Raw genomic sequence first — 13,363 nt, forward strand, 5'->3', positions numbered from 1 at the left:
AGCGTCTCCTCAAACAACAATAATATCCACAGGCTTTTCTCCTTCCTTTCATTTACCATACGGGTCAGGTGACGTGCACTGACCACTCCTGGGATTTTCTGACTAAGGTACTCATCTACAGTACCGGTCAAAAGTTTCAGAACACCTACTCATTCAAGAGTTTTTCTTTATTTTTACTATTTTCTACATTCTAGAATAATAGTGAAGACATCAAAACGATTAAATAACACATATGGAATCACATAGTAACCAAAAAAAGTGTTAAACAAATCAAAATATATTTTATATTTGAGATTTTTTAAAGTAGCCACCCTTTGCCTTGATGACAGCTTTCCACCCTCTTGAGGTCGTCACCTGGAATGCATTTCAATTAACAGATGTGCTGTGTTAAAAGTTCATTTGTGGAATTTATTTTCTTCTTAATGCACTTTGAGCCAATCAGTTGTGTTGTGACAAGGTTGGGGGGGGGGGGGGTATAGAGAAGATAGCACTATTTGGTAAAAGACCAAGTCCATACTATGCTTATTTGAGCTGTTCCTGCCAAAGAGAAACAACAGTCCCATCATTACTTTAAGACATGAAGGTCAGTCCATCTGGAAAATGGCAAGAACTTTGAAAGTTTCTCAAGTGCAGTCAGACCAATCTGAGGGGACACGTGCCCCTGTGGGCATGGCACTTCTGATCCCACACAAGGCAGAAAATCAAGCTGATAAAGTTTTGTCAAGCAGTATGTAACTCTCCATCTAGTATAGGAGTCAATTCTGACATGATTGCAGACGCACAAACTTTACGCTACACAATGGTGTGTGTCTCAGCAGTCAAATGTGTATTTGTCAGAACAAACAACCATACAATTATATTGAATAAATACTCAAGGATCTGTGCATGCTCTTTATTTTTTTTCAAGCAAATATTTAGCTAATTATTCATTTATTATTTTTTGTGATAAATAGTGAGCCGAACAAGACCGTACAGTACATTTCATTTGAATTTTAGTTCAATTCGTCAATATATTGGGTATGCAGTCATTTCATGACCCGGGGTAATAAATACACACAAAAATCAAGTTGTCTATAAAAGATAACTTACATTCTGGACCATATGAAAAGAGAGGTTGTCCGTGAAACAGTCTTTAATCCCCAGGAATAAAATGAAACGTGAAAGTATTGGATACCAGTATATAGGACCACTTTTTTATATATATATATATATATATATATATATATATATATATATATATATATATTTTGTCCAGAACAGATGTACTTCAAACGTACCAGTTAGTGTGAAAGAAGAGACTAAAGATGGCAGAACACCCAAAATAAATGAACAAAAAATAATAACTTAAAAATCAATCCATGTTCTCATGTGTCAACGCAATGCAAAAACACAAACGAAGCAAACAAACCAGACAGTAAGTGCAGGGATAAGACATCTTCACAACATTCCTACCTATCACATAAACATGTAAACAAAGGAAATCAATGCCATATTTTCTATTTAGATAAAAATACTTTTTGGGGGCAAGTAAATGCATCTGTTCTGGATCAACAAAAAAATCTACCTCCACGCACTGATGTTTTGACAAAGACACTGATGACTTGACATGAAGTCCCCAGACCAGGATGTTACAATAGGCGATTGTGAAAAAGTCACAAAAGTTGCTAAAGTCAAGCGCTTGAGGAGGATGGAATAAGTCTAGCGGCAGTTGATGCAGAAGGTAGGTTAACAGTCAAAGTGTTGAGGCTGGTAAAACAGTGAGGTAGGGGTCAATTCCATTTCAATTCAGTCAATTTCCAGAGCGAAGGATCAGCCCGAGCGAGAGGATTTTTTTTTACATTGAAAAGTATAGAGAACAATTGGAATTTCAGTTGAGATTGTTCAGTTTTTACACCAAGTTCAAATGGGATTGAGCCTGACCCTGGAGGTGGGCCTTTAGCGACATGTGCACCTCGTAGCGATCATTTCATCTAACTCCTTGTAGGCAATGGAGTCACCTTCAAGGGTTAAAACACTCAGGGGGGTGTACTCCAAGGGAACACAGGAAGGCCGTGGTACGGAGGAGTCCAGTATGTGGTAGATCATGTTCTGGAAGAAGGTGTGTCTGGGGGAGCCGTAGATGAACCCTACAGCCCTGGGACAGGTGCCTTTACAGTACCTGGGGTTGTACCTGTGGGGGAAAATGATCCAATGGCTCAGTTTGAGCTCATTGAAGCTCACGCTGAAGTCGTACAAGGCACAGTCGCTCGTAGGGAAGTCAGAACTCGGGAGGAGGTCCGGGAGGATGGTCTTCGGGCTCGTTTTGCCTCGTGCGTTGTTCGTCAACAGATCTGGAGATTCTCTCCTCAGTCTTCTCCTCTTGCTCCGGCTGATCCTTCGCTCTGGTTTGAACTCCGCCAGGCTCTTAAAGGTGTCCATCTCATTGGCTGACCTCAGATGACCTTGTGACCTGGTGGGCAGCCATCTTTGGTGTGCCAGCTCGCTGGTGTCATTGAGGTACAGGAGCAAGGACGGAGACCTTAGGTGGAGCTCCACGGGGCCCCTACCGCTCCTCTCCTCTCCTCCAGCCTCCCTGCCTCTGCCCTCCACACACGTCAGGTTGATCAGCAAATGGATGTCCTTCTTGTGGGACTGGATGAGAGGTCGGAGGAACGCTGTGATGTCCACCTTGAGCGCCACAATGAAAATAGGTTAACATTATTGTGGTTTAACATCCTCTGTGATTGTAAATGCAGTGTATCCACATATGTGGTCGAATTGTGCTTTGAAATGATCAAATAAAGCCCTTTTTAGTCTTAATATAATTTCCCTAAGGGAAGAAATAGTTGTTTCCATTGAATTATATTTAACTAAATCATCAATCACCTCAACCCACTTCCTCCTGCGGTCCGTGTGGAACAGGAAGTTGACTGAGTGATGGGTGCTGGGGCAGAGAAGACACTGATCCTGGGCAGCCTGCTCTTTCACATCTAGGTAACATTGGGTAGTCATGGACAAGGCCTGCTCTTGGTCGAAGGAGAACAGCAGGACAGACTTCAGGAGCTGCTCCTTGACTCTAACACGGTCCAGATTGTAGGAGAGGTGTTGCATGAAGAACTCTGTAGGAAACATTGGAAATTAAGACCTATGAGAAGAACCAGAGCTTGAAGTGGAAGCGAGACACCTCACGTGCTTATTTTTTCAGGTTCATATACAGTCAATAAACTAAGCAGACCAGACCCAGATGCAAATGTGTCAGAATAAGTCAGCACTTTGTTTATTTGCTCAGTTCAAAAAACTAGGCTACATCAAATACACTGAGTTCACAAAACATTAGGAATATAACATTGAGTTGCACCCCTTTTCTCCCTGAGAACAGTCTCAATTCATCGGGGCATGGACTCTACAAGGCGTTCCACAGGGATGCTGGCCCATGTTGACTCCAATGCTTTCACACAGTTGTGTCAAGTTGGCTGGATGTCCTTTGGGTGGTGGACCATTCTTGATACACACAGGAAACTGTTGAGCGTGAACAACCCAGCAGCATTGCAGTTCCTGACAAATTCAAACCGGTGCGCCTGGCACCTACTACCATACCCCGTTCAAAGGAACGTAAAATAATCTGTCTTGCCCATTCACCCTCAATGGCCAACTCCTGGCATAAGCAGTCGCTTAGGACCCCAGGCTGCTAGGGGCATTTTTTTATTTATTAACTCAGTGGTGTCTCAACTTCCTGTTGACAGTTAGTATAGTAGAATAAACAAGATGCAAGTTAGAAACTTGGTTGTGAATCAGTAATTTTTTATTTATTTTGTCAGTCACTCAAATTGTTCAGCTAACAATTTTCAGAATGTTAGTTAAGCCAGCTATCTAAACGTGTAGTAAACATGGCAGGAAACTTCCTGGGCACATGCACAAATCTTGCTTAGGGTCCCCAAAACGCTAGAGTCAGCCCTGATGGAATACACAATCCATGGCTCAATTGTCTCAAGGCTTAAAAATCCTTTAACCAGTCTTCTGTCCTTCACCTACACTGACTGATGTGAAATTAACAAGTGATACCAATAAGGGATAATAACTTTCATCTGGTCAGTCTGTCATAGAAAGAGCAGGTGTTCCTAATATTTTGTACACTCAGTTTTGAACTAGTGTCCTTATGTAAAACAGACCTCACTCACGCCATTGCATTTCCATGTAAATTAAGTTTCACCCAAAACTCAAGAGCTCACCTTTGCTTTGCTCCAGGCACTCACCCCGCGGGGTTATAAGTCGAACTGTGTTGTAAAGGTGGTTGTTCCCTTCCAAACTCCTCTCATGTCTTGAAGACATCCTGTACAGTCGTTTCATGTATCGAACATATCTCGACTCAGGTTTCATTCTTGGGGTCGTGTCTTGCCATGGAACTCCCTGTGCTGTCAGCGCCTTCAGAAGGGGTGACAAGATATTGCCATGTTGGTACAAAGTAAAATCGCCAAACTCGTCAGCTAGATTTGACGTGGTCGGGGACGATCCAAGAGAAAAGCCGCCGATAAAGAGTAGTAAAATAGAGGTCGGGTAATTAAGAACAATAGTCAAGTGGAGAGGAGCCTCCATTGTCAATCAGTCCGTCAAAACTTGGAGAACTCCCTCGGGTCAATAAACCTATGCACATGTCACTGAAGTTGAACAGGTGTGCGCAATCAACCCAGGGGACGCATGTATCGCTGCAGTGTGGGCAGTATCAGAGGGAAATAGATAGGATGAGATCTGGTATGAGGGAGAAGGGGATACAGGAAATTAGTTTAAAAAGTATATTGAGTAGAATTATTAGATATAGTCTCAAATATTTTGTTATCTTTTTTAAGAGCAACGGTATGATTTTGTTCCTCCCTGTCTCTAGCCCACAGTACAGTAGGTGGCGGTAATGCACTATAACTTTGGAGGCCAAACGCCGATAAACACCACCGAAGAAGAAGACGAATCAAAACCCAGAAGGGAAATGTAAGGGACCTTTGAAGAAGGTAATGGATATTTTGTTATCTACACAGAATATGTATAAATATGAAACGTTCCCAAGGATCAACTTCAACTCTCCGTGTATAGTAGAAGGACTGATGAGCTGATTATAAGAGAGCATCATCTTTGCAATGAACCAAGTCATGAATGCAGTAAACATTAACTGTGACCACAAAAATCAGCTTACATCAGAAGGCTGATTGTGTCAGGGTGGGCTTGTGCTGACTGATACTCAAACCTCTCTGTGTGTGTGTGTGTGTGTGTGTGTGTGTGTGTGTGTGTGTGTGTGTGTGTGTGTGTGTGTGTGTGTGTGTGTGTGTGTGTGTGTGTGTGTGCGCGCGCGTGCGTGCGTCTGTCTATTGTATCCTCCTTTACATCCTTGTGTGTGTTATTTCAGGCCCCAGCATTCCCGAAATCTTACACTTGACTGGCTTCTTGGAACAGAGCAGCTTTAAAGGTCCAATGCAGCTGTTTTTATCTCAATATCAAATCATTTCTGGGTAACAATTATGTACCTTACTGTGATTGTTTTCAATTCAAATGGTCAAAAAGAAACAACAGTAGCTTATTTTTATTGTTAAAAATGCACATTATTATTACAACCTAATAGTGTGAAAAGTTATATAAAACACAGGAAAATCACAGTCTTTACTACACTGGGTCTTTACCAGTTCTCTGCTCAGTGTTCCATGAGTTTAGGGGTAGAAAGGGGTTATGAAAGTACTGGTTACTGTTATACAACCCCACACAGGCCATACTTTAATAGTGTTTAAGGGTAGGGGAATGGGGAGTCCTGTTAAAAGAGAGTCCCTTTACTGTAGTTAGCCTAGAGCACCTCTAAGGATAAAGGTTGTCTGGTAGGCCTATATTTATATGAGAGGCACTACTTCTTCCTCTTTTCACTTAAGTGGAACGTTATTTCCCCTGACAGTTCCATGCAGACAGAGGGTGATGTGGTCTATTTAAGCAATACGGCACAAGGGGGTGTGGTATATGGCCAATATACCACGGCTAAGAGCTGTTCTTATGCACAACGTAACGTGGAGTGCCTGTATACAGCCCTTAACTGTGGTATAATGGCCATATACCACAAACCCCTGAAGTGCCTTATTACTATTATAAACTGGTTACCAATGTAATTAGAGCAGTAAAAATACATGTTTTGTCATACCCGTGGTATACCATGGCTTTCAACCAATCAGCATTCAGGGCTCGAACCTTAATGTAAAGTTATTCTATAATAATGACAGCTTTTGTTCATTTCACAGAGCCATGGTGGCCTAAAGAGACCGAACAAGCCCATAGAAGGACGATACCTAATTAGCAGGGTTGAATGGCCACGGTGACACTGTGAATACAACTGTTTAACTGAATACATCATCACCATTCTGAGTGCTGCCCTCTCCCCAGACAGAGAGACAATAGCACATTGTTTAACAAACTAGCACTTATTATGCTATTGTTGTCTGTGTTCCAGACCATGTCATCACTATTGTCTGTGTTCTAATCCCGTCATCACTATTGTTGTCTGTATTCCAAATCCTGTCATCACTATTGCTGGTCTTTGGTGAAAATAAATCTGTGTAAAAGATGCATAAGCTGATTAAAATTATTTCAACTTTTTTTTAATAATGTAGCATTGGATCAATTTAAAATGTAATGTTCTCTACATGGAAACTTTTTTTACACTGCAAAGATTGGGTAAAATTTGTTACAAAAATCAGAGTTTTTCTGAGAGGTTGAGGTGATACAAGTATGCTATGATGAGCCACACCAACCTGACTCAATACAGATAATTACATGAATGTGCAGACAGCTGTTCGTCATCTTTAAACTGCTCCTCATCTAGTGCCAGAGTAATAACAGAAGGCGGACTCCTTGTTTCCTTACGCGTGGTTGGTGTTGCAGTGATGGCTGATGGGTAATGACGTTGTGATAAGTGACTAATTAGTACCCCTCATTCATGCTTAATGGTTTACTAATGGGGAACAGTTACGACTCTGTTAATAATTCCATCTAAATTCCAGTCAGTTCTGGAATTGAGTTCTATTCCGGATTAAATTTCTTATTCAATTCAGCAATTTAAATGGAATTGACCCTCACCCAATTGTAATTATTATGTGGTGATTTTTAATGCCATTTCAAATGTCATGTTGTCTGACAAACAGACGTGTGAGACAAGAGAACCCTCCCCGGGCAGAATTCTCCCCACACAGAATGGGGAGCAATGAAATCATAAATGGGGGAACGCGTGCGTGCAGCCAGCCAGGCAGGCAGGTAGCCGGAGTGACCATGTTCAGTTCACTGCTCCTCACATAACTAACCTCACAGACATTAAAGCTGCAATCTGGGACTCGTGTTTCAGCCCATCGGGAGCCCTGCCACTGAGGGATATACAGGGACATATCACAGACCGCACCTTTTAATAACACATTTAACCCCGGACGAATCCCAGCCATGTGTGAGCCTGTTTACGACCGGGAGGGTGAATTTATGTCTGAACGACTAAGCCAGTAGAAAAATATCTCAAATGGCTTGACACAATCATTGCTTAAAAGGCAGACTCAGCAAAATGACGTTGCCACGAGCAGCACCGCAGATGTTGAGAGCGAGATGCAAGACCCTATCAGTATCTGCGCAATGTGCACGGGTTCGCTTCGTGCTGTTCACAGCGTGGTAGTCAGGGGACCAAAACAGCGGAGAAGATGAGCCTCGCAGAAGTTGACCAAGTATGCTGTTTACTTTGTGCATCTAAATGTTATATCGCTGATTCCACTTTTAAAATTAATAATGATCAGTGTAGGAGCATTACTTCAAAGGTTCTAAAAACCAAACTGGTCATATGTGAAGAATAGCTCATGTCTAGGTCCCTGTGTTTTGGGCTATCATCATGTTACATGACCTCGGATTTAACCTTTATTTTGAGCCTTTCCACAAATGACAATTACACCAAAAATAAAAAAAACTATTGTCTGAGAATGGTGCAGGACCATCTGCCGTGGAAAAGCTTTGTTGAAATATCTTTAAATAAAAAGGTTAAAATCCAGGTCGTGACATCCCACTGGGCACAGACGTCAATTCAACGTCAGTCTTCCACGTTGGTTCAAGGTAACTTCATTGAAATTACGTGGAAACAACTTTGATTCAACCAGTGTGTGCTCAGTGGAATGATTGTCCAAAACACAGGGCCCTATTTATGCCTGATCTTGTCCTCTTCTGGACATCTCCTGTACTGCCAAAGGAATCTGGAAAGGAATGAGATACTGATAGTGTGCCCTGAACCACCTCACTCCTCCATCACGCCGTCATGTAAACAAAGCTGATCATTTAATGCGAAGGCAACATTCTATCCAGCTACTCGTAGCATAATGGCCTCCCACTTACCTCCCCTCCCCTACAATCACATTCTCAAGCTGAGAGGCTGCATTCTTCTGTATTAATGTCACAGAAGCAAGCTAAATCAGATGGGGAAAAGGGCAACCTTTTAAAGAAAGAACCGTGAGTTTTTTATTTAACTAGGAAAGTCAGTTAAGAACAAATACTTATTTTCAATGACGGCCTAGGAACAGTGGGTTAACTGCCTTGTTCAGGGGCAGAACGACAGATGTTTACCTTGTCAGCTCAGGGATTCGTGCTAGCAACCTTTCGGTTACTGGCCCAACGCTCTAACCACTAGGCTACCTGCCACCCAAAATGTAATGCTCTGTTCTTAGTGTTACGAGAACAGACTGGCACAACCCAATAATGTATTTTACTTTGACACATTCCTGACAAACAAGATTGATTAAAGCAGAGGATGAAATATGTGAAAACAAACACAGTGGAATCATACATGATGGTATCAACACCATGGCATCATTCATCATGGCATCATTCATCATGGCATCAACCCCATGGTATCAACCCCATGGCATCAACACCATGGTATCAACACCATGGCATCATTCATCATGGTATCAACACCATGGCATCAACACCGTGGCATCAACCCCATGGCATCAACACCATGGTATCAACACCATGGCATCATTCATCATGGTATCAACACCATGGCATCATTCATCATGGCATCAACACCATGGCATCATTCATCATGGCATCAACACCATGGCATCATTCATCATGGCATCAACACCATGGCATCAACACCATGGTATCAACACCATGGCATCAACACCATGGTATCAACACCATGGCATCAACACCATGGTATCATTCATCATGGCATCAACACCATGGCATCAACACCATGGTATTATTCATCATGGCATCAACACCATGGTATCAACACCATGGCATCAACACCATGGCATCAACACCATGGCATCAACACCATGGTATCAACACCATGGCATCAACACCATGGTATCAACACCATGGTATCAACACCATGGCATCAACACCATGGTATCAACACCATGGTATCAACACCATGGCATCAACACCATGGCATCAACACCATGGTATCAACACCATGGCATCATTCATGATGGCATCACTGTTAATTAATGGAGAACACGCAGGTGTTTGGATCCACTCGGTTGTTGCCAAGGTGTGGTTTGTTGACGTATGTCTATGTATAGTTCGGCTGAATCAATGAAATTACAGGTTGTTTCCAGGCTGTAAGTGTAGGACTACACCCCCGCAGTGCAGACAGAGAGAGTGAAATATAGAAAACACGAATGGTATTTGTTATGCAACTTTATAAAATAACTTGGGTCAGTATACAGTGGGGCAAAAAAAGATTTAGTCAGCCACCAGATGTGCAAATTCTCCCACTTAAAAAGATGAGAGAGGCCTGTAATTTTCATCATAGGTACACTTCAACTATGACAGACAAAATGAGAAAACAAATCCAGAAAATCACATTGTAGGATTTTTTATGAATTTATTTGCAAATTAGGGTGGAAAATAAGTATTTGGTCACCTACAAACAAGCAAGATTTCTGGCTCTCACAGACCTGTAACTTCTTCTTTAAGAGGCTCCTCTGTAATAGGTAAGACGCTTGGTTTGAAGAAATCAACTGTGAGAGCAAATATTAGGAAATGGAAGACATACAAGACCACTGATAATCTCCCTCGATCTGGGGCTCCACGCAACATCTCACCCCGTGGGGTCAAAATGATCACAAGAACGGTAAGCAAACATCCCAGAACCACACGGGGGGGCCTAGTGAATGACCTGCAGAGAGCTGGGACCAAAGTATCAAAGCCTACCATCAGTAACACACTACGCCGCCAGGGACTCAAATCCTGCCGTGCCAGATGTGTCCCCCTGCTTAAGCCAGTACATGTCCAGGCCCATCTGAAGTTTGCTAGAGAGCATTTGGATGATCCAGAAGAAGATTGGGAGAATGTCATATGGTCAGATGAAACCAAAATATAACTTTTTGGTAAAAACTCAACTCGTCGTGTTTGGAGGACAAAGAATGCTGAGTTGCATCCAAAGAACACCATACCTACTGTGAAGCATGGGGGTGGAAACATCATGCTTTAGGGCTGTTTTTCTGCAAAGGGACCAGGACGACTGATCCATGTAAAGGAAAGAATGAATGGGGTCATGTATCGTGAGATTTTGAGTGAAAACCTCCTTTCATCAGCAAAGGCATTGAAGATGAAACATGGCTGGGTCTTTCAGCATGACAATGATCCCAAACACACCTCCCGGGCAACGAAGGAGTGGCTTCGTAAGAAGCATTTCAAGGTCCTGGAGTGGCCTAGCCAGTCTCCAGATCTCAACCCCATAGAACATCTTTGGAGGGAGTAGAAAGTCTGTGTTGCCCAGCAACAGCCCCAAAACATCACTGCTCTAGAGGAGATCTGCATGGAGGAATGGGCCAAAATACCAGCAACAGTGTGTGAAAACCTTGTGAAGACTTACAGAAAACGTTTGACCTCTGTCATTGCCAACAAAGGGTATATAACAAAGTAAAGAGATCAACTTTTGTTATTGACCAAATACTTATTTTCCACCATCATTTTCAAATAAATTCATTAAAAATCCTACAATGTGATTTTCTGGAGAAAAAAAATTCTAACTTTGTCTGTCATAGTTGAAGTGTACCTATGATGAAAATTACAGGCCTCTCTCATCTTTTTAAGTGGGAGAACTTGCACAATTGGTGGCTGACTAAATACTTTTTTGCCCCACTGTATGTATTTAAAAAATGTGTTACTTCCACACGTAACAGTCAATAACTTTCCTAAGAGCTTGGGAGTCCTTATATAGCTATAAATATGTCTCACCACTAAATCAAGACAGGCACAATATTAGTACCAGAAAAGTAGATTGCTTATACTAGTGCTCGTTCAGTTAGCTTAGTGAAATACTCAACATTCACATTGAGGCTTGATCAAATATTGTAATTTAGTCTCAAGAGGGTTTAAATAGATTCTCTGTTCAAATGTTGAACATTCAATGATGATAGAACATGTCTGAGAAGTGTCTGCGATGGTACGACTGTGGCCCATCCTTTCTGTCATCCTCTGTGTCTTCACCAGCGTGGGTTTTGTTTCTCTTCCTGTGTCCCATCAGTCTGCTCAATGTATTCAGTCCCCTGGGTAGCTCCCTGTCCTCCTCGTCCTCCTGCTTGTCCTGACACCTGTCCTGACACCTGTCCTGTGGGGATACCTGTGGGTCCCCTAGCAGTTCCCTGAGCTCAGACGACACACCTTTCTCCAGGTAGTGGTACGACTTCTTCCCATCATTATCCCTTATATTCACACTGGCTCCGTAGTCTCTCACCAGCAAGGTTATGACTCCATCGTGTCCATGTATGACAGCGATGTGTAGAGGAGTATAACCTGCCTGTGTTCTGCTGTTGACGTCTACCTCCGTGCCTCTCTTCCTGGAGATGTCCAGGATGTTGCGGACCATGTCTGTATTGCCGCCCTTGGCCGCCCAGTGGAGGGCAGTGAAACCCGAGATGAAATCTTTCTTCTCGGCCAGCTGCGGATCCTGTAACAGGAGGCTGTAGACATGTCCCCAGAGACCGGCAGCAGACTTCACCAGCCACTCATGAGCTGCAGCTTCCAAAGGGATAGATTGATCAGAGTACTTATTGGCATCTTTAGCGGTAACCTTATTGGCTGCCGTGGTGAGATCATTGGTGGTGTTGTCGCCCTGTTTCAGGTGCTTGTTTTGGGTTCTCCTCAGCTGTGGAGACTGAGACTCAGAGTACTTATTGACATCATTGACATTGTCCCCTTGTTTCAGGTACTTGTTTTGGGTTCTCCTCAGCTGTGGAGACGCAGATGTTTGTGGCGTCTCTCCTAGCTCTGGATGTCTGATTTTAGCCCCAGGAGAGGTGTAGGTGCCCGTACCCCACTCTGAGCTCACTCTGCCTGGGGGGGGTTTAGGAGTCACGGCTGCCTCTGGTGGTAGAGGAGTGGGAGGTCTCTTTGCCAACATGCTTGGAATCTCAGAAGTTTTTGGTCCTACAGACACTTTGTTATTTAATCCACCCTGTCTCGTCAGTACTGGATCTTCTCTCTGTGATTGTGGTGGAGATTTCACTGCCACTATAGCAAACACAGGTCCAGTAGTTTTTCTGATCCCTTGATCAGCTGAAACATTCAGTATCTTGATTGTGGGTGTTTCTTGATAAGTAGGTTTGATAAGGTTACTTGACCTAACTGCACCCCCATAACCTGCTGGGTGCACATTGGATCTTCCTCCCAATTCATTTATATGCAGAGGCATATGTTTTACAATATCGTTTAAACAATTTCCATGTATGCTTGAAGCACAACATGAATTGTTATTTTCAATATCAGAGTTCAGTATCCTACCAGATTTGGAAATGGCTGAATATTCACTGTGTTCTGAAGAACTGGGTGGAAACGACGTGTTTTGACTGCAAATACTCTCGTCCAAGTCCGACTTCTCAGTGGTTAAATGCTTTCCACCTTTCACAAAGTCGTGAAACCTTTTCTTTACAACGACAAACTTGACATCATCTATCTGCTTGACGACCGCAACGCTGTTTATAATTGTCTTGAATAGATCTCTATTGTGCTTCTTTTCCGCGGGATCACTGCAATTGATCTGAGGTTTAAAATGGTTCAGCAAATCGGAATTCTTCACTTTGCCCCCGTGCTCCAACAAAAAAGTCAAAATAGTTTCTTGAGTCAAAGCCATCTTTTTCAATGTTCACCTAGATAGAGGAGAAATGTTAACTTGCTGTTCTGAAACTCTCCACTCCCCGACTGTCCCGCCCGTCTTCTTCTATGAGAATTGATGCCCCTCGCGTCGAGGGTCCCACCACCACTACCTGCTGTTTCCGGTGTCTAGTCAAATACATTTCCTGAGAAATGATCTTCTTGGCATGAACGCGAGATTGGGTTGGGAGGTTGCGGATTTGGGGTGCATGCCAAACGTGCCCGGCCG

At 42.9% G+C, this 13,363-nt stretch overlaps 1 protein-coding gene and 1 long non-coding RNA gene across 2 annotated transcripts; one reads left to right on the top strand and one right to left on the bottom strand.

Moving 5' to 3' along the window:
* Positions 1 to 1,379: 1,379 nt before the first annotated feature.
* Positions 1,380 to 4,683, bottom strand: LOC109878327 (growth/differentiation factor 9-like). Its single transcript, XM_020470585.2, has 3 exons — positions 4,209 to 4,683; positions 2,866 to 3,098; positions 1,380 to 2,667 (listed from the first exon to the last, which is right to left on the bottom strand). Exons 1-3 carry the CDS (start codon positions 4,570 to 4,572, stop codon positions 1,936 to 1,938), a joined length of 1,329 nt encoding a protein of 442 aa, XP_020326174.1. The 5' UTR covers positions 4,573 to 4,683; the 3' UTR covers positions 1,380 to 1,935.
* Positions 4,632 to 6,567, top strand: LOC109878328 (uncharacterized). Its single transcript, XR_002253372.2, has 4 exons — positions 4,632 to 4,728; positions 4,859 to 4,979; positions 5,372 to 5,431; positions 6,243 to 6,567. It is a non-coding gene; the product is annotated as an uncharacterized LOC109878328 (long non-coding RNA).
* The last annotated feature ends 6,796 nt before the right edge of the window (positions 6,568 to 13,363 follow it).

Source organism: Oncorhynchus kisutch, linkage group LG19 (genome assembly GCF_002021735.2).
Source record: "Oncorhynchus kisutch isolate 150728-3 linkage group LG19, Okis_V2, whole genome shotgun sequence".
NCBI classification, from domain to species: domain Eukaryota; kingdom Metazoa; phylum Chordata; class Actinopteri; order Salmoniformes; family Salmonidae; genus Oncorhynchus; species Oncorhynchus kisutch.

Excerpts from the sequence above, each read along its gene's own strand:
- LOC109878327 (XM_020470585.2), bottom strand. The coding sequence starts at position 4,572 with ATGGAGGCTCCTCTCCACTTGACTATTGTTCTTAATTACCCGACCTCT. Across the intron at positions 3,099-4,208 it reads GTGCCTGGAGCAAAGCAAAG|AGTTCTTCATGCAACACCTC; the intron begins GTGAGCTCTTGA and ends TGTTTCCTACAG. Across the intron at positions 2,668-2,865 it reads GCAGGAGGAAGTGGGTTGAG|GTGGACATCACAGCGTTCCT; the intron begins GTGATTGATGAT and ends GTGGCGCTCAAG.